General features: G+C 46.4%; 1 protein-coding gene across 23 annotated transcripts in view; it reads right to left on the bottom strand.

Annotated features, from left to right (window-relative positions):
* Positions 1–23907, bottom strand: part of NCOR2 (nuclear receptor corepressor 2) — a 389949-nt gene that overhangs the window by 77205 nt on the left and 288837 nt on the right. For all 23 annotated transcript variants that reach the window (XM_081174437.1, XM_081174422.1, XM_081174418.1 and 20 more), the window contains 2 exons: positions 11770–11923; positions 4258–4798 (listed from right to left, as the gene is read on the bottom strand). In XM_081174437.1, coding sequence (XP_081030563.1) covers positions 4258–4798; positions 11770–11923 — 695 coding nt within the window. The remainder of the gene's footprint in view (positions 1–4257; positions 4799–11769; positions 11924–23907) is intronic.

Genomic DNA, 23907 nt, shown 5'->3' with positions numbered 1-23907 from the left:
TATTCCTAGCACTGCCAGAAGTCTTTATAAAATATATATGTAAAGATAATTATCTTGGGGGACTAGGTTTTTTTAAAAAACACAACAGAAAGAGCTAAAAGCTGTTATTACCTTTGCTTTGGCTTGGCAAGAGCTGGCAAGAGCGGCAGAGTGATGGGGGGCAGCCAGCAAAGTACTCCCTGAGCACCACGTCTATGAACTGTGCTTCATCTCACTGCTCTCCTCGGGGCTTACCCACAACGTAGCTTTCCGCTGCTAAAATGTGCATGCTGGCAATTCACTGCCTGTGCTGGCCTTTCTATCTGGCTGCAGGCCCTTCTCCTAAACTGCTGAGAGGCACAGTGAATGGTGGCGCCTGGGCCCATCCTGCCACCCAGCCGAGCATCAGGAGAGGACAGGAGCCTTACTTCCTCCTCCAACACCAACACCCCCAGGCCAACTTGGACAGGCAGCCAGTAGCAACCACAATGACACAATGATGGCAGGTGACCCATGCTCCTTTGCACCTGCGGTTTGAAGTAAAACCGTGTAGCTGAATGCAACGGACAGCTGATTGTGGGTGCTTGCTCTGGAGATCCTGGCAGCCCTTGCAAAAGGCACACAGGGGCTTACAGGTGCCACCAACCCGGTTTCAGCCACGAGCCTTATTTTCATCTGCCCCGTACCCCTTATGGTATATGATGTCAGGTAGGCTTGGCCAAGTATCAAGAGGTTTCCTACAGTTGGTCTGCAAAAACTTAACGTTTGGAATGGATCTTGCAGATCACCCAGCCCAACCTTTGGCACAGCATGGCCACCCAGCCCCTGTTTAAATGCCCCCTCTACTGGTCATAGAGTACATCCCATGTGCAGAGGCAGCAGAGACCACCAGGTGCAGAGGAGAAACAAGAGAGGAATGCAGCTGCCTGCATTTGTTGCCTATGGCATTGGGCTGGCCTTCATCCAGCCAGACACTGTCAGGGGGAAAGGGTTAACGGAGCCTCGTTCAGAGATATCATCATATGAGGAGCCTGGAGTAGCTCAGTCAGTAGAGCAGGAGACTCTTAATCTCATGGTCATGGGCTTGAGCCCGTTGGGCAAAAGCTTCTTGCATTGCAGGGGGTTGGGCTAGATGACCCTTGTGGTCCCTTCCAGCTCTACAATGCTGTGATTCTATGATCCATTGCCGTCATTAGTCCTGCAGAACTGTCAGGATCAGGCATGGGTTGGCAGACTGACACAGGAGGAGGAGGAAGAAATGGGGGGAGAGGCTGAATGGGGAGAATCTGGGTTGGATTCCCGTCTCCAATCAGATTTTGGTAATTTTGGAAGGGGAAGCAGGGGTGCCAGCTCTCCTCTCTGACCTTCCTGAGGAACAGGGAGCCACAGTGGAGGCTGGGGAGCACTTTGGACAGCTGAAGAGGAGAGGCTGAACAGGAGGCAGCTAAACAGGCGCCTAAACAGGGAGAGTGCAGCCTTGTCGCCTAGGACCAGGTGCCACCTTCGCAGATGGGAGCAGACCCACCCCCTTCCAACATAGTGCACACCTGCAATTCTGATATTCCCATCGGGCGAGAAGGTCACCTGAGTGAACACACAACATCTTGACCATGAAAGGTACTGGGAGTGGCAGGAAAACTTGTTGGGACATCTTCATTGCTCCCTTCCAGGTCTCAGCTCCTTGCTCTGCTACAGAACTCCTGAATTGTGATTCCTGAGTACTGTGTTTGCTGCCGAGCCTGTCCTGTTACTTGCCTGAATAAATATATCCTACTTACTTATAAGGAAGAGCTTCTGTCTCTCTGTGCTGGGAGGGAGCCAGGACAGTTCCACACAATACAAGAATCAGGCTTCAGTGCAGTGGCACCTACATTCTCATCCTTTCCCATTAAGGTATTAGTCATCTCTGTTGTCTTTTTTGGTGCCTACTGAAGACTCTCCTCTTCCAACAAGTCTTTTAAACGGAGATATTTGATCCGAGTCTACATCTATTTTAAAGCTGTTTATGTATGGTTTTTTAAAGTTTGTATTGTTTTGTATGTGAAATTTTAATTTTAATTTTTGATATATGGAACGTTTTGAACTTACTTTTACATTTATTCTGTTTTGTTTTATGTAATTGTTTTTATTTTTATAATTAAATATTTTACTGTTGTAAACACACACACAGACCCCAGGGTCTTATGGGCAGAGGGTGGGCAAGAAAGCTTCTAAGTTAAAAATAAACAAAAGAGCAGGGCTTTTTAATCTCCAGCAGGAAGATGTGCCTCCTGGACTATGGGGTGACCACTGCAAGGGCTCAGGGGCAAGCACAGAATCCTACAGCCAGGGTGAGGGCAAGACATTAGGTCTGAAGTGCCCTGGGAGTGATGCAATCACAATGGCTGGGGATGGAAGGATCAGTGTGATTAAAAAAACGTTTCTGGATTAACCAATACCCTGCATTGGACCTCCTCCAGAAACTATGGGTAGCCTGACTGAAGGGGAGGGGCTCTCCTGAATAAGCCATTCGCTGGACGCCAAATGCAGACCGAACACACTGTGAGCACCTATAATTGGGCAAAGAGAGAATGACGGCCTCCCATAACTCTAAGGTAGCTATAGCATATTTGACTTATTTAATTCATTTTCAAAGTATTTGTCTCAGCAGCAAATCTATAAATCATTGTCTGCAAGCTTACTGTCTCATTTAGATGAAAGCCAAGATTCCCTGTGAGTTTGGGAACCAGAACTTTAAGCAGATGCCTAAGAATCAGAGCCATTAACCTTCACTCATATTTAAATACAGCTACTTCTTTACTGTTTGGGTTTGTGTGTGTGCGCGCACACACACATCTGGCCTGCTTCCACCCTAAGGAAACATTTGTGCCCCCAATGAACCAAAGGCTTTTGTTTGTTCCTGCAAGTGCCCAACCCTCACTTGATGAATGGCTGTATGGGAGTATGGATCCAAGAGGCATTTAATGAAATTGACCGAGGCTATACACTAAACCACAAATCACCTGTCACCCAGCGAAAGCAGACACTTGTCCTAATCAAGAACAGGCCACTGGCATGAGATGTGACCATATTGCATCACATGACCTTCTTTAACCCCTGACAATGGGCATCGATCCTGAACAGTATAAGCACCAGGGCCATAAAGTTGCCCTTTCAATTACTGTCACTGGCAATGTGAGGCTTGAAGAGCCAAGGCGCCACAAATCATTAAGCAAGTGCAAAACCCCACTGAGGATAGCAGTGCAATAAGTCAGCGACTTTTAAGCTGCTGGTTACAGGAATGGTGCCCATCCATAGGCCGTTAAGAGAAATTTGCAGGCTGTTCTGTTAGCGTACAGGAAGTCATATTTCTTTGGCAACAAACACAACTCTCACTCCTAGATCCAGATACTGTCTCTCACTGCTGGATGGCTGGGACTTGAGTCCTCAGGACAGTGAAAAAGCAATCCCCCCCTCAACCCCCCCTCTGCCCCTCATTTCCTTTCCAATTCCTCCCCTTGCCCCACTCCCCAATTGATAAGAAAACCTAAACAATATAAAATCAAGTAGGAGGCATTTAAACACCCAGAATGTGAAGTTTCTGATCAAAAGAACTTTTGGCAGATGGAAGCAAAATCCTACAAAGCTCCATAAATTACAACACACAAAACAACTTCCCTTCTCTGGTCCCTGAAGGCATTAGTGATGGGTTAACATGCGTTGAAAAGTCGGTGTCCCTTACAATCCTTTAATTGCCTGTGATTGGTACACACAAGTCAACCCCACCCAACTGAAAACCAGACACAGTTCTACAGAGGCCCTCACTCCATTCAGGAAAAACATGATTTCAAATCTCCAGACACCAACATTAAACCTTTTTTTAAAATGCTTAGGTAACTTGGCAGCTGGGTTTAGGTATTAAGATTGCTTCTATAAGGGTTCCTCCATATGATCTATCCATTCAGCATTCATCCTTGCTTGCGGGCATAAAGGTTGGATTATATCTGGTCTTTACTGAGAATTTGTGCTGATTTGTTTGCGGGGAGGTTACATAACAATGAGTATTCATCCTGATTTGCTTCCTTTTAATCATTTGCTCACCCCACACTTCGCAATGCAATCCCTGTCACTTTCCTAACTGCAAAACAGTAAGTTTCTTTTTTAATGTGGATTTGTTGTGCCACGGCAACAAAGCACTTTAATAATCCACTTTAATTTTGCAAACCTTTCCCAAAATACGGAGTGTCTGGAGGCCTCTTAACTCTTCCAAGTTTCCCACTCCATTTGCTCCTCACTCACTTGCTTTTGTCACCAGCATCCTGCTCGTCCATCTCATCGGCACTGCACGTGGCGCTGGAGTCGCTGTCAGGATTTGCTCCCTTCCCAGCTTTGTGGTTCTCCTTCTTTTCTGCTTTGGGTGCTCCCTCAGCCCCTGTCACAACACTGGTGCTGGTGCTGCCACTGCTGCTGCTGTTTTCTGTGACCTGGTCACTGTCCTTCTCCTGGTAGACCTCTCCCTTCTCCATTTTTATTTCACCCCTGCTGGGTTCTGGGCTCTTGGGCTTTTCCTCAGCCTCTTCCGTTTTCACCACATCAACTGTTTGCTCCTCTTGTGGCTTCTCTTCAGTGCAAGTTGGTTCAGGGGCCTCCTCCTCCACTGCTTGGATGGTGGCAGGATTTGCTTCTGGGGAGCTAGCGGTTTCCTCCATCTTAACAGCCGGTTCTTCTCCAGCATTGCTTCTGGTGTCTGGGGCTGGTTTGGGTCCATTCTCTGTGCTCTCTTTGGCTTCTGGTCTTGGAGAAGGGAGGCTCTCTGTGTCTGAGCTATTATTCACTGCAACTGGAATTAGAAAAACACATTAAGAACACAAGATCAACCCAGCTGGGTCAGGCCAGTGGCCCATCTAGTCCAGCATCTGGTTCTCACAGTCACCAACCAAATGCCTATGGGAAGCCCACAAGTGCAACAGCCCTCTCCTCCCCGCCTGTGGTTCCCAGCAACCACTGCTTCCGACAGTGGAGGGAGCACTCAGCCATCTATCCTAGTAGCCACATTATTTTCTATTTATACTTGGTGTGGTAGCATTTGCTGTGCCCAAATTGTAACACATAAAGCTATGAGCCCCCACCCCACATCCCCAAGCTGATTTATTTATTTTTTAACAGTCTGAACAGGGCATGGTGCAAAGCTAGAAATTTGATAGATTATTTCCCTAAACTGCATTGGGTGCATGGCATACACACAGAGTGCAAATCTTCTTTTCTATGCACCTATTATTTATTATTATTATAGGCAATATTTTAAAGATGGAATTTTCACTACAGATACATTCAAGGATATTGTCTTGACACCTTCTTTTGAAGCAGCCACACACACACACACACACACACACACACACACCCCACCCTCCCCCCCACACCCCACACCTGTATACCACACTTAAACACAGCACATATTTTCACACAATGTACACCTTCCCCATGCTACACATGTGAATATGACTCATCTAGAATGATTTATAAAAATGTCTTGCTTGTGCTAGACTGTCTGCAGACTTACAACTTAAAAATATACCCAGGGCTACAGCTGTGATAACACAAGGAACTGTCCAAGCAGTTTGCTTAAAAAGGACCTAATCAATCAATGTCTCAAACTGAAGGTTGCTCTCCTATAATCAATAGGAAACTTAATCTATCCCTGACTTCAAGTTCTGTACTCAAAATCACTAATATGGTCTAGAATCGCTCTCTACTTCACCTACAGGAAACCACTGAGGGGGGCTGAACTCTGCAATGCTTTATCCAAGGGATGGCCAATTGGCCGTCTACTAGCTGGATTCATACCCCAAAGGAATATAATTTACCCACTGGCTACTGAAGGTGTGGTAAAAGTTTGGACCATCACTTTCACTAGTGAGGGGAAGGGTTTTTATTTTTATATGTATAGGTTGAATACAATGCTAGTCCTACTCAAGGTAGACCCATTGAAATGAACAAAAATGACTAACTGAGGCCTATTACTTTCAGTGGATGTACTCTGAGTAAAATTTAGTTGATTACTGCTGGAAGTGTCAGGGTACAGCTCCACTTACGCTGTAAGCTGATGTACCTACATGAGAAAGGGTAGACAGAGAGGAACTGCCAAGCTTCCTAGACTGTCCTCCTTATGCTGACCTTCCTTTGGTGTTAAGATGGGTGCTCTTAGGGGAGGGTTGCCGTATTTCAAAAAGTAAAAATCTGAATCTGGACATTTTTGGGGGCAAAGTTGTTGAGCTTTTATGGCAAAATCGCAAAAAATGACGTTTTTGAGCTATTTTTATGGAAATTGGCAAAAACGACCCTGCCGACATGGGTTGCCATATGTCTGGATTTTCCCAGCCATTTTGCTGGTTTCCACCCGGACACTGCTCCCGACTTGAGTATTCTGGATATGTCTGACCTGGCCCCACCTCCTCCTCCTCCATGAGACATACTTGGAACTTTCTCCTTCTGAGGTGAAAGAGAGGCATGGCTTCCACCTTAGACAGAACAAGATCTTTCCTATCAAACATGCATTTCCTGTAGTAAGCATAGCTTTCACATTTTGCAAATTCAGGGCTCATCCCTATTTCCTTTTGTGCCATGCTTTCTAGGTACCACCACAGGATTTCCAGGTCTGAATCGTGGAATTGTAGAGTTGGGAGGGTCATCAATTGTAACTCCCTGCAATGCAGGACTCTTTTCTCCAATGTGGGACTTGAACCCAGGACCCTGAAATTAAGAGTCTCATGCTCTACTGACTGAGCTATGCCAAGTCTGAGCAGTTTCCCTTGGAAAACCCATGTTTTACCATTGAATTGGAGCTAATCTGCAGAAAACCCAATTGCAGTTTGCTCTGATTTAGCGGTAATATGTGGGTTTTCCCAGGGAAAGCAGTGGAAGTTTAAAAAAAAACCCTGCTTGGACACAAAGAGCTGGAAATCCCAGACCTGTGCCTTAAAACGTGGCACAAAAGGAAGTGTGGATGAGTCCTTAGTCTCAGTGTGATTACATCCAGGGAAACAGATGCTTCTCCAACAGAGATTCTGCTGAGCATTTAATCTCCGAATGCCATCAGGTGCAACCCTATGTGTGTGAGAGAGTAATAAAGAGTTCCACACTTGAATGTTACATCTCCAACTGGCTTCTGCATGGGATGACCTCGCATGCCTGAGTGCTTATGGCTCATAACTGAGCAGTCCTTACTGCAAAGTGTTGCCTCTGTCATTGCAGAGCCTGACTAGCCAGGAAGCAGTTGGTTTGTATGACAAGATATGCTTCAGAGCCCTGGAACATTGACTAGAGAAGAAGACATCTCTTGAGAATACTGAAATGGGCCATCTCTGCCTAAACAAAATTTTCATCCAGACAAAACAATTGTGGTCCAAGGAGTCGTGATTTGTTGAATAGGGAACAAGATGCGTGCCCACAGCTTCCCCCTTCCCCATGATCACATCCCTTAATTCAATACTTCCCAAACTGGGAAAGTATGGTTTGAATGATCACTAATAACCAGAATATTAAATCACAGTTGGATATCCTGTTTTTAGGGATCTCTCAAGTCACAATGCTTGTTGTTCAAACACATGGGAGATAAAAGTTTAAGAAACCCAGAAGTATTGATTTGAACACACAGGGAGAGAGGTGTGGAGGTAGGTTGCTGAACCAGAATGGTTATTTCTGAATTAAGCCACTGACCACAGTGTTTATAGGTGCCCCTTGGATTTACTTCAGTATTTGTCTTATGAAGATTCCTTAAGGTTCATAAGATACCTTCTAATACCCACTGAATAGTTTAAAACTGAGGAAGAATCTGGTGCAGGAGGGGGAGGTTACTGTCAAAGTCACAGACTTAGAAAACTAGAAGACTTAGAGTATATGAATTTGAAGCTAGGTAGGTGGACATCTGCATATTTTAGCCATCTTTGTGTTTGTGAAATGGTTTGGGGGGGGGGAGAAAATCTCTTCCATAACTTTCTCATTCTCTCCAAAAAAATTCCAGTCTGTTCTGATGGATCTTAGTATGTTTTGCCTAGAGAGCAAGATCTCTCCATGTAAAAATAATTATAAAAATAATTCAGCCTCCTCTGAACCTCAGTGAGGCAGTGTTTGTGCTGGCTGCCAAAAACCCCGTCTCCCATCAGACCATCTGTGAAGAGATCTAGGGAGCCTTCCAATATGCCCACCCCCCAATCTAGTCAAAGAGAAGGGATAAACATGTCAAGGTCAGTAAGAAATTAAATAAAAAAGAATCTGACAAACACCTTCCAAATCCTAAGGACCAGGTTAATAATTAAAATGTGAAGAACTGCCTGGAAATCTTGCATTCCCCTAAAATGGAAATGCAGCTAACTATTAATAAAAGAAGAGCAAGAGGTGGAGTCACTTTGTGGGGAGGGGCATGTTACATTGCTGCAGATTTGGCAAAAGATCCCCCCACTGCTGTGGTGGGCCAGAGTGAGCTGGTAAAACCTGTGTGCAACATGCAGAGTACAAACAATCCAGACCCAACTGAGAGATACTGTTAGAGAAAGAAGTGTGTGTGCCTGGATCACACCTCACAGAAGGGGGGGGGAAAGCCTTTTTCAGCCTGACATCCACATTCCTTTGGGGGCAGGGGCACGTCAGTGGGGGGTGGGACCAGAGGCAAAAGCAACAAAAACTAAATTTTGCAGGGTGTCTTTCAGAAGCTCTGGAGAGCAGCTGCCAGCCAATGTAGACATGAAACTGCTTGCATGTGCAGGCCTGTTAAACTCGTCTTCTTGGCAGTGGCTTGGTTGTGGGTCCCCCCCTCCAGAAATAACTAAAACAGTTGCAGTAGCATGGAGAAGATCCTCTGGTGTGTGTCATGCAACTTCATGTGAGTAACAGTGGCCATGGGCCACAATCTGAAACAGAGGGCTCCCCACTTGCTTGGGAACCGCTTCTACGTGAATGGGTTTTGCATGGACAAGTTAACATTTCAGTGACCCAGCCACTTGCACAGGGACAAACTGCTTGGGTCTTAATGACCGAATCAGCACCCTCCCTGGATGGGAAGGTGCTGGTTCCCCCATAGAAATCTACGTAGATGGCTGCAGTTGGCCATTTCACCACTACCCTAGTCACACAAGACCCACTGCTGTGTCCCCGTATTCCTTTCCCCCACCGCACGGACATGCCACAAAGAGATTTCGATATACTTTATTAAATTTCCCTTGTTTGTTTCGAGTGTAGAATCTGGAATTTCTGGCACAGTGGAAGAAAAGCTTATAGTGTATATCTTTATATATCCTTTTTGGCTCAAACAAGAAGTTTCTGACCTCTGGTGGGGTGGAGGGGACTGTGTTACATGCTCCACCCTAACTCTGGGATCGTATCCAAGAAGGGAATTGTAAGGATGGCAGAGTGAATTTGAGTGTGTGCTTTAAAATGGAGATTTCAGCAAATGTTGCCATAACTAAAGGAGAAAGTGAGGCATGAAGCCAAAATTCTGGACCGGGGCGGCAGGGAGGAGAGATGACCTCATCACAATCTGCAACATTCAGACATTTCCAGGTGCTAAGGGATCTGAATATAGAGTGAAGCACTCATGGGGTTTAGGGATTTTGTCTCAAACTGTACCAGGTGGGGTGGGCGTAGATTAAAATACATTCAAAAATGGTTATATGCAGAAAGAAAGTCCCCACATATCTTGTGAAAGGAAAGGAAGTGCTTTTGGGGGGCTATGCTGGATTCCTACCAAGTGGAATAGTATCCGCACAGCCTGGGGATATCTCACATTTTTTGGCCTCTCCAACCAAATTCCAAGCATCACTGGAGTTTATTTACTTGCCATGCAACTGTGAAAAAACCAGTCCCTCGCTCTGCTCCAAAAGCAGACAATGAGGGAGGAATTTGCAGCATTCAGGCTGGGGTGGGTTTAGCCAAAATGCATCACTGCAGGGAATAGATGAGCCTGCTTCTCTTCTCAGCTTAGAAAGGATTGTAGGTTTGGGGGTTCAAACCATAAAACTTTTTTTTTTACTTCCCAAGGCAGTGAAGCGCCAGGGTGGGGTGATTGAGAAGATGTTGGAAATCTCATGGAAGAGGCAGTTGATCAGGAAGAACAATGCAAACCAATCATGGGAAAGAAAGCCAGCAGTGCGTTTGAGCGAGGCTGGAAAAGTCCTGGTGTGATGAAACCACCTCTAGGCCTTTCTGAATGCACACATGCGCGCGCACCCCCCCCCCCTTGGTATTCACTACACTGAAATGCCTCCCAAATGTCAAATGACAAACTGCTGAGGCAGAAGGCTGACCTGACATTTCTGCTCCTGTGACATTTTAGCCACCTTGGCTCAAAGGTCTGTTCAGTTTCATATCCCATTCTGGATAAGACAGTTATCCCTGTGCCTTCAAGTTATATAGAACGGAGGTTGCAAAGCTCCCAACTCTGTCAGAGCGACCCGCCTTTTGGGGTGTGTGAGGAGCATACGAAAGATGTCCTCAACATCTGAGCCTACTCTTACAATTTGAATCTGGATGATGCACACTTTTTCTCACTGCTATCTCCCAGTCATGCCTGCTGCCCTGACACAGAAGATTTACCTGGAAACTGTTTTGCAATGAGGCACTTACAACACTGATTTGAAAAGATTTCCAGTTGCGCATACCATTAGCCCTTCACTCCAGTGCCAATGAGGTTTTGTGTGTTTTAAAGCTATTAAATCACTCCTACGTAAGTTAAGTGGGGTGACTATTATAAGTTACACACACTTCTCCTAAGCTTGCTGGCTCTGCTCCTGAGTGAGAAATCACTATGGCTGAGCATTTTCAGTTCATCCTCTCCCTGCTCCCTCCCATTTCTTTCTGGTGCCAACTGGACAATGGCATTGCTTCAGTGGAATGGGGAGATCCCACAGCACACTCCACTGTACTTACTGATCGTCCAGTGGCTCTGAGGGGCCAAAATCAGATGTTGCACAACTGCCAAATCAGCCTCACAACTTCCCTATTCCCAAACTCTCGAACACCTTATATGTGTTGAGATATCACAGTGCTGTGTCTCTGTGTGTTTTCTCCCTCTTTCTCATGCCACACACTGCTCACTGGATGCTGCTGGTGTGTGGGGAACATGCTGTGTTGCAGCTTTACAACACAAGAAAGTGCTAACAGATGTTATGGAGGGAGAATCAAGGAGCTAGACGTGCAGCTGCTGTTGCTAGGGGGGCAGACCTGTGTATAGTGTAATGTTTAGTCTGGGCCTCAAACATTCAGGGGCCAGGAATGGGGGGACAACCCCCCCCCCATGAGGAGAGACTGCTAAATAGATAGATAAATTGCAATGCACAGAAGACAAGCCAACAATCTGAACTAAGAGAGCACACCGCTTTGGGTGTGAAGCTGAGAGCGGGCACTGCCCTAGCTGTGAACAGCACATGCATATTTAGATGTATGGGTTTCTTGGTTGATGCCCTATTTCCTAAAATAAACAAACATCCGGTCAGGCTCTGCAAACAAGAAACAGCATCTTTGTGAAGGAGCCTGGCTCTCTGCCTGCATGAGGGCAGTCAAATGTCAGCTTTCCCACATCTCTGACACTGTGTGAAAGTTTCACCCTCACACATCCCTCAGGGCGCCAGCTTCCTCCCTTCTCTGCTGGGCAACTGCTCTTGCAGACATACGGAAGCAGTGACATTTCCCAGGTTACAGAGAAAGCCTCTCATGCCATTCCCCTTGGCAGGACAGCAACAGTGAGGCAGAGTTGCCCGTCTACCTAGCTGTCTACCTATCTGTCTACCTCAGACAGAACAAGTGGGGCAAGTACTTTACCTTCTGCATCCTCAGCCATCTCCTCCTCGTTGCCACTGGTGCCTGACCCATCTTGCCCCATCTCCTCGTCTTCGGCTGCTGGAGGGAAGGCCGTTTCCTCGTTTTGGATGGTGGGGGCTTTTTTCTTTTTTCTCCTAGCATTCCTTTCTTTCTCCTGGAAAAGACAGGGTGACAGAAACGAATCTTGAGAAAACATCTTCCTGCCGTCATTCCTAATATCAGTAAAGTTGGCATTCTCAGTGAAGATGCACTAGAAGTTGAGGGGGAGGGGGGAATGAGAGGGTATTATTATTTTTAAACTTTTTATTAAATCTGTATACTGCCCTTCAACCGTAGGTCTCAGGGGAGTTCACAACGTAAATGAAAGGAGGGAGCACCTACCATTCCAGGGTAGAAACATGTTATTTGGGGGGTTGGGGGTTGGAATGACCACTCCTGAAACTGGCGGGGGCTTAGGGCTGCCCAGGTACCTGGATTTATACCGACAGGGAATACTGACAACAAAGCATGGTGTGCAAGCAGAAGCCAGGATGGGAGTTTGCCTGTGAAGAATGGAGAGAACTGGGTTTGGGGGATGCTTCCTCTAAAACCAATTTCTGACCACTGTGAGGCTCCTTTAAGTTGTGGTGAGGACTGCCCTCTTGCAGCTTCAAGGACCAGCTACAGGAAGGACCACAGCTTAGCAGTAGAGCATCTGTCTCAAGGGCAGAAGGGCTCCAAGGACAATCCCCTGGTGTCTCCAAGTGGGGCTGGGCAAACCTCCTTCCTGAAACCCTGGAGAGCTGCTGCCAATCAACACAGGCCATATTGAGCCAGATGGACCAATGGTTTGACTCATTATAGGGCAGCTCCCTATGTTCCCACAACTGCATCATGGAGGATACACACGTCCTCTATTACGTAACTCACATGGGGTCCCCTTTATATCATTACTGTTTAGTTATTTGTATGCATTTTACCCCAGTACACAGACCATCTTAAAATCTACACATCCATTCCATGCTACAGAAGGCCTGAGGTTCAACTCCTAGCAGCTCCAGGTCAACATTAACAGCAGCAGCAGCAGCAGAAGCAGCAAGAAGAGGATGAAGCAGAGAATGCTAAGTAGGGCCTCTCTGTCCGTGACCCTGGACAGGCATTGCCAGTCGAAGGAAGTAACACTGGACCAGAGGGACAAATAGTTTGAACTAGGGTAAGCCAGCTTCCTATGCTTCACAGTCCTGTGAAGGAAGGTGCTTAATATTCCAATTTTACAGATGGAGAAATGAGGATCACATGAGCCTTCTGCAACCTGTTTCAGGGCAAGCTTTCTGGATAGGTTTCCAGAAGCCACCCTATAGCTCTGTATTTAAGGAAATGTTCACTGTTCTAACAAGCGGTAGCACTTCAACCCCCCAGTGTTGGAGGCAGTACTTCTGCACCCCCGCTGCTGGGAATCACACATGGAGAGAGGACTGCTGCGCTCCAGTCCTCTTCTGAGCTTCCTAGCAGCATCTGGTTGGTCACTGTGAGAACAAGACGCTTGACTAGATGGGAGTCTGGCATTCTTAAAGCTTACAGGCCATCAAATAGTAACACTGCTGATGATCAGGGCTGAGAGTATTCTATGGTTTCATCAAAAGGCTGTGCAAAAGTGGGATCTGCTATCGAGCCAGAATTAAACACCCTGAGGGTATTTCAGTTTCCATAAAAAACATCCACGCCAAAGTTTCCGGCTCTCATCAGCCATGAAAATGAATGGCCAAGTAGCTAATCTGAGAAGCCTGAGTGAGTTTTCTAACCACCAGCCAATAGGGCTTCAATGACCAGCTGTCGGAAGCAGAACAGATTGTTTCTTTTTTGAAAGCAAATTTGCTTTAAAAGCCTAGTTTGTTGTAGGATGCCTGCATCTTGGTAGCACTGCTCTACGTTAGCGTGACATTGTTCAGTGTTAGCTTGACATTGTAGGCTGGGTATGTCTCTCAGAGCTGCCAGAGAGAGTGTGGCACGGCCCCCAATACAAGGGAGTAAGAAATGGTCCTCAAGCTCTTAGGCTGCACCTGCTCTCAGCTGACCCTCTCCAGAACTGAAGATGAGATGCACAGGCCTGCTTCAGATCCCATCAATATGATGGGAAGCTGGACTGGCCTCACAAGCAGCTTTATCCACTGGTGCGTTTCTGTGGGCTGGACGTTTGTCTCTCATGGCATCCCGTAAACAAGGTTAAGATATTTTGCAACCACAAAAGCACAAGACGTGGGATCAAGCCGAAGATTCAGGATCCAGCTTCCTGCCTCCCACAGCGGCTGGCAGGATGTGTCCATGGAAGCACATGACCCACATATTTAAAGCACCTTTACAGCACACAGCTCCCCCGAAAGAATACTGCAAACCTGAGTCTACCTCTCAGGCAATGACAATTCCTAGCACCCTTCAAAAAACTACAGTCCCCAGGATTCTTTGGGGGAAGCCATATGCTTTCAATGTCTGGTGTGTACAAAGGAGACAAGCCCCACACAGCCTTCTCCCTTTGCTGTTCCCCAGAGACTGGCAATTCACAAGCAGGCTACCTCTGAACCAGATAATGCTTTGTTGTTGCTGCATTTTATTGACAATTTCTACCCTTTTGCTCTTCCTTTTTGTTTTATTTGAACTGTTTTATTGTTGTTTTGGATAGCTTTATTGTAAAACAGTTGCAAACTGACTTGGGGGTGAAAGGCAACATAAAGATCCAGGAGACAAGCCAATGATTAACTACTTCAGCCTGATGGGTCAGATAGGCTGATGTAAATTCTTTTTATGAATCATTGTCTGGGTCTCATCCTCCTGACATAGCTAATGCTGCAGGTGCTTTGCCAAACCAAGTTGTTGAAGATTTAGGGCAGATAAAGGAAAGTCCTTCTTCATGTAGCACATAGTCAAACTATGGAACCTGCTCCCCCAGGAGGCAGCCATGGTCACCAACTTGGAAGGCTTTAGAAGATGAGACCAATTCATGGAGGAGAAGAGGGCTATCAATGGCCGTCAGCCACGATGGCTGTGCTCTGCCTCCACAACTGGAGCCAATGCTTCTGAAGACCAGTGGCTGGAAATCACAGGAGGTGAGAATGCTCTTGTGCTGGGATCCTGCTTGCTGGTTGGCCACTGTGAGAACAGGATGCTGGGCGAGATGGGCCACTGGCCTGATCCAGCAGGCCCTTCTTGTGTCCTTAAGGTTATCACCATCTTCTTCTTTTGGAAAGATTTCACTCTCTGTAAGGAGATGCTTCTCTACACTGCATCTTTGTATGCTGGGAAAAGCTTGTTGTGTGGGTTGTTAAAAGCAACCAAGTAAAAGCTCTTAAAAAGTGGTGCACCCCTACACACATTGCCAAACACTTAATTGAGACGTTCCCCCTTCAAACAGAAATGGAAACATCACCTTCGTGATAATACTGAATTGCAAGAACAGGAAAATTGCTGCAACTAATCTTGATAACAGCCAATACCAAGATAAAAACAGCTTCCTCTCGTTTAATAAGCATTTTGACAAAGTGTATTTTGAGGTCTAAGGCAATATTAGGGACAATGCAGAAGGCTTTCACAAGAGTACATAAGAGACACGTTCCATGTCAAACATTAATTACCTAACTGGTGTGGCTAAAAGGTCATGTCTTTCCCCTTTAAAACACAGGAGGAGTGGTGATCAGGAAAGGGTCCAGCCCTGGGCCTCAGGTGTTTCAAAGGGAGAAGCTGTGTTTTAAATGCTTAGTGGCCGCTACACAACTGAATGCAATAGCTAAGTATCAATGCTGGTGTGGGGGAACCTTTGGTCCTCCAGATATTGCTGGACTACAATTCCCAACAGCCCCAGCAAGCATGGCCAGTGGCCAGGGATGATGGGAGTTTTAGTCCAGCAACATCTGGAGGGCCAAAGGTTCCCCACACCTGAATCGATGCATCAAAGTCTGATGCCGAGTACAAAGCCCTATCAGCTGAGCAGAGGGAAGCAACCATTATCTTTTGAGGGCCATTTTCCTTTGGGAATAAATCCATCAGGAGTCACATACCTCTGGTGCCAAAAGGAGGTGAGACCACCTTCTTTCTCAATCCCCAGCATCTCCAGGTAAGCTTGTGAGAGAATAATACCGGATACCATGGAGCACTGCTGTTAGTCAGGTGTTGACAATATTGAGCTACATGGGCCAATGATCTGACTCGTACAAGGAAGCTCCCTGGCCTCCTCATGAATCGCCACCTGCATGAAATTATGCCAATGGTCACAGCAGAACTGGGGCAGGGAGTCTGCTTGGTCATTGGTCTAAGCCAGTCTTCTTCAACTTTGGGTCCCAGATGACAACGTCCACCATTCCTGACCACTGGTTAAGCTGGAGATGATGGGCAGCTATAGGACCCAAAGTTGAAGAATTCTGGCCTTAACAACTAAGTTACTCTGCTCTTCCTTGCACTTACTATGGGTGATCTTCAGCTAGCTTAATGCTACCCCAAACCTGGCAGATGATACAAATTTGCCAAATATAAAATTGATCTTCTATAAATGGCTGAGTTACACCTCAGGGAAAGTCTTCCTAAACAAAAATGTATCCTGAGATGCTTAAACATCATCACACTAGCCACTGGTCTGATTTCAGCTGATCATTGGTTCCAGAGAGCTGCAGCTACAACACTCAAAGCCTGGTTTCTGCTGCTGCTGCTGCTGCTGTTGTTTATATACCACCCTTATCCAAAGATCTCAGGACAGTGTACAATATTAGAAACACATTACAAAACATCAATGATCGAAACATAATAAAAAGATAGTAAAATGCATACAGACAGACAGACAGCCTAATAGTAAAATAATTGTAATACTAACAAGAGTCCTGGGTAAAGAATATTTTTTGCCTGGCATCTAGAGAGATGTAATGATGGCACCAGGCGAGCCTCTCTCCACAGTCGGGGAGCTAAGCACAACTCTGGGGCAAAGGCTCCTCTCCGTAATGCCCCACCTGAGCTGTGCTTAGATACCTGCACTTATGGGCTTCCTGGAGGCAGCTTACTGACCAGCTATAATAAACAAAGATGATGGACTAGATTGACTTCTTGTCTATCTTGGCATGATTCTTATGTCCTTTAGTTAGGCTTGAGGGCTTTGGTTCTTTTTGTTTACTTTTTAAATAAACAAAATGTTGTTGTTGTTGTTGTTGTTGTTGTTAAAAAGGTTAAAACTAGCTCAGCCAAAGCATTGGGAAAGTTGCTATATTTCAGCTGCCCCACTCATCTGTAAAATGGGTATAATAATGACCCATCTAAGGAGTCCTATTGCAAGGGTGAATGATTGCAAACAAAGCACTCTGTACAGTAAAAGTGCTGGATGAATGATGAATACTCATAGTCACCATTTTCAGGTCTTTATGAAACACCTGGTGAGAAAGATCAGCAAGGGTGACGCCTTTCAAAAGACGGCTTCACCTGGGCTGTAGGAATGGTGTTTCATATCTGATGCTGTTTCCCATCATTAACACCTGAATAACTAAAACTAGCAGGGACCTGCCCGCTGCCTCCTCCCACAGTCGCCAGGCACACAATAATGAATGCTATCCTTGTGCGTGCATACAAGGAATGACGTCATGTAACGGTTCCGATGGAAACACTGACTTGGCCACCTGAGCTCAGAGAGCTGTTGAGTTCTCCTTTGCCTCCCCCCCCCCCCCACTTTCAGGTAAAACAAACAGTTCCTCACTTCCCACCCTGCAGGCACAACAATAAACACCCGCTTCTTTCTGGCCTAGCCCTTATCAAATACATTCGTGAAATCCAAGTTTTCCAAGAAAAGAGATGGGAAGACCTTCCGCACCAGAGACGGTGTAGACTAAACAGTGTCTGGGTTGTGTGCAATTGCTAACCAGCAGCAATATAAAGAACACACCATTTTCTTCTGAATTCATGCATCCATTCTTGCAAAAGCCCATGAAAAGCTACCAGCCCACAAATGTTCCAAAAAGCTACTAGCTCCTGTCACTACAACGCAAGTGCACAGGGGAATGGTGTGTGTTTGTGTGTGAAGTCACAGATCCACCTTACTAAAAACTTGCCAGTCACCTGGGAAGTCTTCTTAGAAGAAAGTTGTTGCTGGCCCAAAATAAACAATTTCCCTTCTCAGCTCTGTGTTCACGTACTGATATGCAGGAACAATTCCCAAAATTAAAATAACCCCAGCTACAAAAGAGGCAGATTTTTGAGGGTGGCAAGGTGCACAGCACATGGGTCCCAGGACCCCACATGGCTGCTTCGTGTATCTCAGACTAATGGAACTCACAAGGCTGTTGTGAGGCTAAAGTAAGTGTGTGTGTGTGTGTGTGTGTGTGTGTGTGTGTGAAAACCATGTATACCGCCTCAAACTTCCTAGAGGAAGGATATAAAGCTAATATAAATACATATGAATGCTATGGGGCTAAACTGCCATAAGCCCCACAGTGCTGTAGGGATTGGGGTTGAGTTAGCAAGCTCTGCCGTAGGAGGAAGAAACAGAGGAGGGGATGATTTGTGGGAACTTGGATTGGAGGGGGGGGGGTCTTGCTTTTCCACCCCAACTTCAGTTGCTTTGGAAGGGCGAGCAGGGATACCAGCTCAACTTCATAGCCCATGGTTTGGAGTTAACTTGTTTAGCAACTTAACCATTGTTTGTTGTAAACCACAGCCCTCTGTTCACACGTAACACGAAGCCGAAATTATTTGGAAGTGAAAGTGAATGTGTCAGAATTCCTTCGCTTGGCTATATAGGAGGAAGAACATTGAGGACACAACCCAGATGATTTGCTCCGAGTTGTGGAGGCTTGTCCACACAGCACTAAATCAGTCTCCCTAAGACGGGTGCCCTCTGTTTTACACTCCCATCAGCCCCAGCCAGCATGGCCAATGGTTAGGGATGCTGTGAGTTGTAGTACAAAACATCTGGAGAGCACTAGGTTGGGCAAAGCTACACTAAGCTGCAGTTTAGTTACATGTGATTGCAACCACTGTCTGAATCATACTTCTTCAGTTGTTTTCCACCTGCCTTTGATGAAGAATATGTGGCATGCAAATGGTAAGCATTATGAGAAACTGCAGAGAATTGCATATATCCAGTGTTAGCCCTACTCAGAATCACCAGAATTAATGAATATGACTAATTTAGGTCCATTAACTTCAGTGGGTCTGTTCTGAGTAAAACTTAGCTGGATAGAATCCAGAGTTTTTTGGGGGAAACAAAAAGGAAAAGGAAAACCGCCTCCCCACCCCCATGTCAGTTTTTGAGTTCCTTCTCTGATTTATTTTATTTTGTCTAGTTCATTCTGCCTCAATTCACCACCTGTGAGATGGGCATAACAGCACTTGCCTCTCACAGGCCTGATGCGCAGAGAAACAAAAACAAAACAAACAGCAAAGCTCTTGGCAAGTCAAAAAGTGCCGCTTCCTTTTCCAAGGAAAGCCTCGCCTGGGCTTGAACTGCTGCCAGACACAATTTCCATAAGTACTCATTATCAGCGGTTGAAGCAGCCTGTCGCTGGGGCACTGGATGATGCTAATGCGAGCACAGCTACGATCTCGTTACTATGGCAAAGTGGTCTTGGCCTTGCTGCCTCTTACTCGTGTTGTGTGTGACTCATGCGAACTGACGGAGCAAGAGATTAGGCCGGGGGAGGCTGCTTCAAAACCAGCCTTTGAATACGCACTGCTCTCCACTGACAGATGTTCTCCCTGAATGGCTTTTGCCGTGGTGCAGTTTGGAGAAGGGGTTGGAAGAAAAAGAAACCCATCGCCTGATCACCGCGTAATCCAAGCATCGAGTGCAGGAGCATCAATGCGGCACAGGCAGAATTCTAGGCTCAAAACTGTGGGGGAACCTAGGGACACAGGAACCTGCATTATACCAAGTCAGACCAATCATCCATTTAGCGCTGCATTGCCTGCACTGGCTGGCAGCAGCCCTCTAGCACTTTAGGCAGGATTTTCTCTCAGTCCTGAGGGAACTGAACTTGGAAACGCCTGCATGCAAAGCAGATGCTTCCCCACTGACAAAAGAGGGCTTTTCCTGCCCTCAACTTGCTGGAGAGCACTGAGGTGGCCACTGTGATAAGAATTTAATTATGAGATCTGGAGAAGGAACCCACAGCCAATGGAAGTGGACTTGAAATGTCAAAACAGAAAACAAAGAGGCCTTCATTTCAGTGCTTTAATGATAATCTGGTTTGTCTTTGCCTTGTTTCCTTTCTTGGTAGTTACAGAACACATTGTTATGCTGGTGCTCAAAGCACTTTGCCTCTATTGCCTTGGGAAACTTTACAACAGTCCTGCAAGGTAGGCTAGTATTAGTAATATTGTCAAATTACAGCCAGGAAGGGTGAAATCAGAGAGAAGGGCTTGGCGAAGGTCCAACCAGGGGGGCTACACAGTTAAGCACGGTATCTGAACTGTCCTCAATGCTCCTCCTCCTTATTTAAAATACTTAGAACAACTATGTTAACATTACCTTCTGCACACCAAGTTCCAGCTTCCAGGGCAGAAAGAGAGTGGGCAGCCCTGGGCTGTGCGCACATTGTTGACTTTACACACAGCTAGGTCAATCTTTTTCTCAATTCAGATTTTGAAAATGCATCAAAACACAGGATCAATAAAGGTTGTGGCCAGTGTTGTGTGTACACCACTTCCCAAACCAATGGTGGGAGCACTTGAGATGCAGAGTAAATGTGAGTGTGCACACAGCCTCAGCAACTAATTCCTCCATTCTCTGGAGGTTCAGGAGAGACTGAGCCCAAACAGATTTCAGAAGCAGCATTCTGAGCCGTTGATTTCGGTCAACTGCTTGGCATTTGGATGGAGAAAGGATGGAGTTATTTAAATTCAGATTTATTTATTTTGCAGGGGCGAGGTTGCGCACATTATTTTAAATTAATACATTTAACTTGCCATTAGTTTTTGGGACAGAAGAGGAAGAAAGTTATTTATCTACTTAAAACATTTATATGTGTTAAGTCATAATACAAAATAAATTGCAGCCCGTTCTCTATTCCATCTAGTTTGCGTTCAGCTGTTTTACTCTATTTTAGGGAAACGGTATTTGAGAGTGACTTTCAAACTGTGTTCTGGAGAAGCCTGGGAGTTCCTCAGAAGCCTATCCGTGTGTGTGTGTGTGTGTGTGTGTGTGTGTGTGTGTGTGTGTGTTCCTCATACTGGAAGATCAATACCAACAGACATGTTTCTCAGAGCACAGCCTGTTTGCTGCTACCAACATTTGCAACCTTCCCGTGAAGTGCTCAGCTCCAGGAAGTCAGAGCTCAGGTGAACCAAATCACCCAGTGTGGCTGCCATGTTATCTGAGGCCTAGCGGCAGCTAGCGCACATTGTAATCGGTAGGGCCGGGAGACCAGCAGAGGTAGTGCCAGAGCCAATGACGGGCAGAGTCACCCTCTGAAAGAAGAAGGCACACAGGTGGGACCTTAATGGGGCAGTTCCACTGCCCAGACCTAGTTCTTACTGAAGTGGAAACCTTGTTGTCTGGAAAGCATCACTTCAGATTACAGGCCAGAGACTCACATGACGGAACGCTTGTCCATGCAGGACACTGAGCAGGGGAGAGTGAAATCCCCTCCCCATAATATCTGCATGTGCAGATATTTATTTAAAAGCCTTTATAAACCACTTTTTATTCCTTAAGCCAGCCTTTCTCCAACTTTGGGTCCTCAGCTGTTGTTGGACTGCAACTCCCATCATCCCTAGCTAGCAGGACCAGTGGTCAGGGATGATGGGAGTTGTAGTCTAACAACAGCTGGACACCCAGGGTTGAGAAACACTGCCTTAAGCAATGCACAATATGAAAACAAGTAATCAGTATTAATACAAAAATACAACATTAAAACCAATAAAGCAGCAATGTAAAAGCATATTTTAAAACCCCAAATAAAACAGATTCTGTGGGTAGTTACATCCAGTGCTCGTTACAAGCTCTGGAGGGTCTACTGGAAATCCTTCAGAGGTCTGCCACTGCAACCCAGTCTAAATTCTGCCCACCCCTTGAACAGCCCCCCCTCACCCGCCCCCCCCCCCAAATCAGGATTGTCTGCAATGCAGAGTTGTTCCTCAGCTGAAAGGTTCACTGAAGCTAGGATGTCCAAAAGCCGCCACCAAACAGAAACAACATGGGTGATAAATCCCAATGCATATTGTACAGCAAGGTTAAGATAAGAACATAAGAACTGCTGTGCTGGATCAGGCCAAGGGCTCCTGTCGCTCAGCACTCTGTTCTCAGGGCCCATGGGAAGCTCGCAAGCAGAACTTGAGCACAACAGCGCACGCTCCACTTGTTTCGCAAAAGCAACCGGCTGGAGTGAGCACTCCATGCACCGCCCGGAACAACCCAGCTGGAGGGAGACAAACCTTTCTCTGTGTGGGGGACTGTGAAGCCGCCCTGCACTCCGTTTTAACAGAGAGAGTCAGCCCTCACTCTCCAGGCAGGTTTATTTTCTTTAACCAAAGGACAGGCCCTCAAAAGCTCTGAACAACTAAACTTCGTTCCGAGCATGTGGGGGGAAGCTGTGGAAACATCCAAGCAGCGCATGTGGGGAGAGAGAAACAGGAAGCTCTCCGAGGTGGGGCTGGGGAGCCACATGCTCCTCCTGGCTCCTGATCAAAGGCGTTTGCCGGGAACAGGAGACACAGTCCCTTTGTCACAAGGCAGGCCGCGTCTCCCTCCCTCCCACCTGGAAAAGAAGCCTCCTCCAGCTCTTTCTTTTTCTGCAGTAGGAGTCTTTTGCTTTTCGTGGCGGAAAAAGCAACGTCCCCAGACACCAGGAGGGCTGGCCCAGCACACCTAAAGGAGCGCCTGCTTCCCAATGTGGTGAAGTGGACAGAAGGCAGGAAAGCTAACAGTTGTTGCTGCTGTTGCTTTTAGCCACCATTATTATTTGGGCCTGTGGAAACATTTCCTCTATGCTCCTCTCATCGGGATCAGCACCCCCGTCTCCTCAGAGACACAGAAAGAGAAAGTGTGCACACATAGGCTTCACTTTTCCAAGGAATCTGGACAAAAACAGGATGCAGTAGAAGAATTAATCTGAGCCTTCAAAAGCACCTGCAGCTGAAAGAGGAAGTGGGGAAGACCCCCAACTCTTCCTGCTACCTCTTTCTATGTACTTTTCAAGGGAAGAAAAGGTCACCCCTCTCAGGATTAAAGGGGCAGAGGCTTTGCGCACACTGGGGAACGACCTCAAGGGCTCCACTGTGTCCATGGGCACCACAGTGGCGACCCCTGGCTGCATTTATATCCCACCTTTGCTCCAAGGAGCTCAAGATAGCATAACTCACCCCAATTTTATTCTCACAATATCCATTGGAAGTAGACTGAGCTAGCAACTATGGTTCATTTATTTTATTTTCAGTTTTTAATGGAAGGCTATAACAATTAAAACATCAAACAAACAAACAAACAAACAAACAAACAAACAAACAAACAAACAGAAATAAAGTAAAAAGGGATAGTTTAAATAGAGAACAGGAGTCATGGCGAAGAACTGCCCTCTCTACTACCTGCTGCTCTCACTAGCTGGCTGGGCCCAGAAGTCACCAATTCCACCCGCCCTGCTGCGAAAAGCAGCAGTAAAATCTGCACTGGAGGAGAAGGTACCATCTGAGCCCCGCGAGACAACCTGTGACCACAAGCCAGGGGGTTCCAGGAAGGCCCCTGAAGGCCAAGGCTGCCAAAGTCAACCTAGATGCCATAGCCTTCCATTCCAGAAAGGGTCGGGTCGCCACTGTTTCTGAGACGCCACCAAGGCCTAGGCCTCCCCTATAAACTGTGAGAGGCCAGTTGCTCCTTGCAAGAACCTTCATAACATGAGGAGTTGGGTGCCTGGGCCTGCTTGTTTTCTTTTTCCGTAAGATTTTACTAAGGCTGTTTCATCCTACAATAAAAGAAACTAACCTAAATAAAATCAAAAACAGAGGAAAAAAGAGAGAAAAGAAAAAGCAGAGTCCTCTTTCCAAGGAAGACCTTAACCCCTGTCTCAAACAGAAGGGGGGGGCCCTCTCAGGTCTCACCTGGGAGCTTCCCTTTCTTCTTCCAGTCTCCCATCCCGGGAGATCTTCCCTTCCCTGCCTCTCACTCAGAATCCTTCAGCAACCTTCCATCATCTTCCAGTGTGT

This window comes from Podarcis bocagei (assembly GCF_964188305.1).
Source record: "Podarcis bocagei genome assembly, chromosome: 16".
Classification (NCBI taxonomy): domain Eukaryota; kingdom Metazoa; phylum Chordata; class Lepidosauria; order Squamata; family Lacertidae; genus Podarcis; species Podarcis bocagei.
This window is presented reverse-complemented; position numbering and strand designations above follow the sequence as displayed.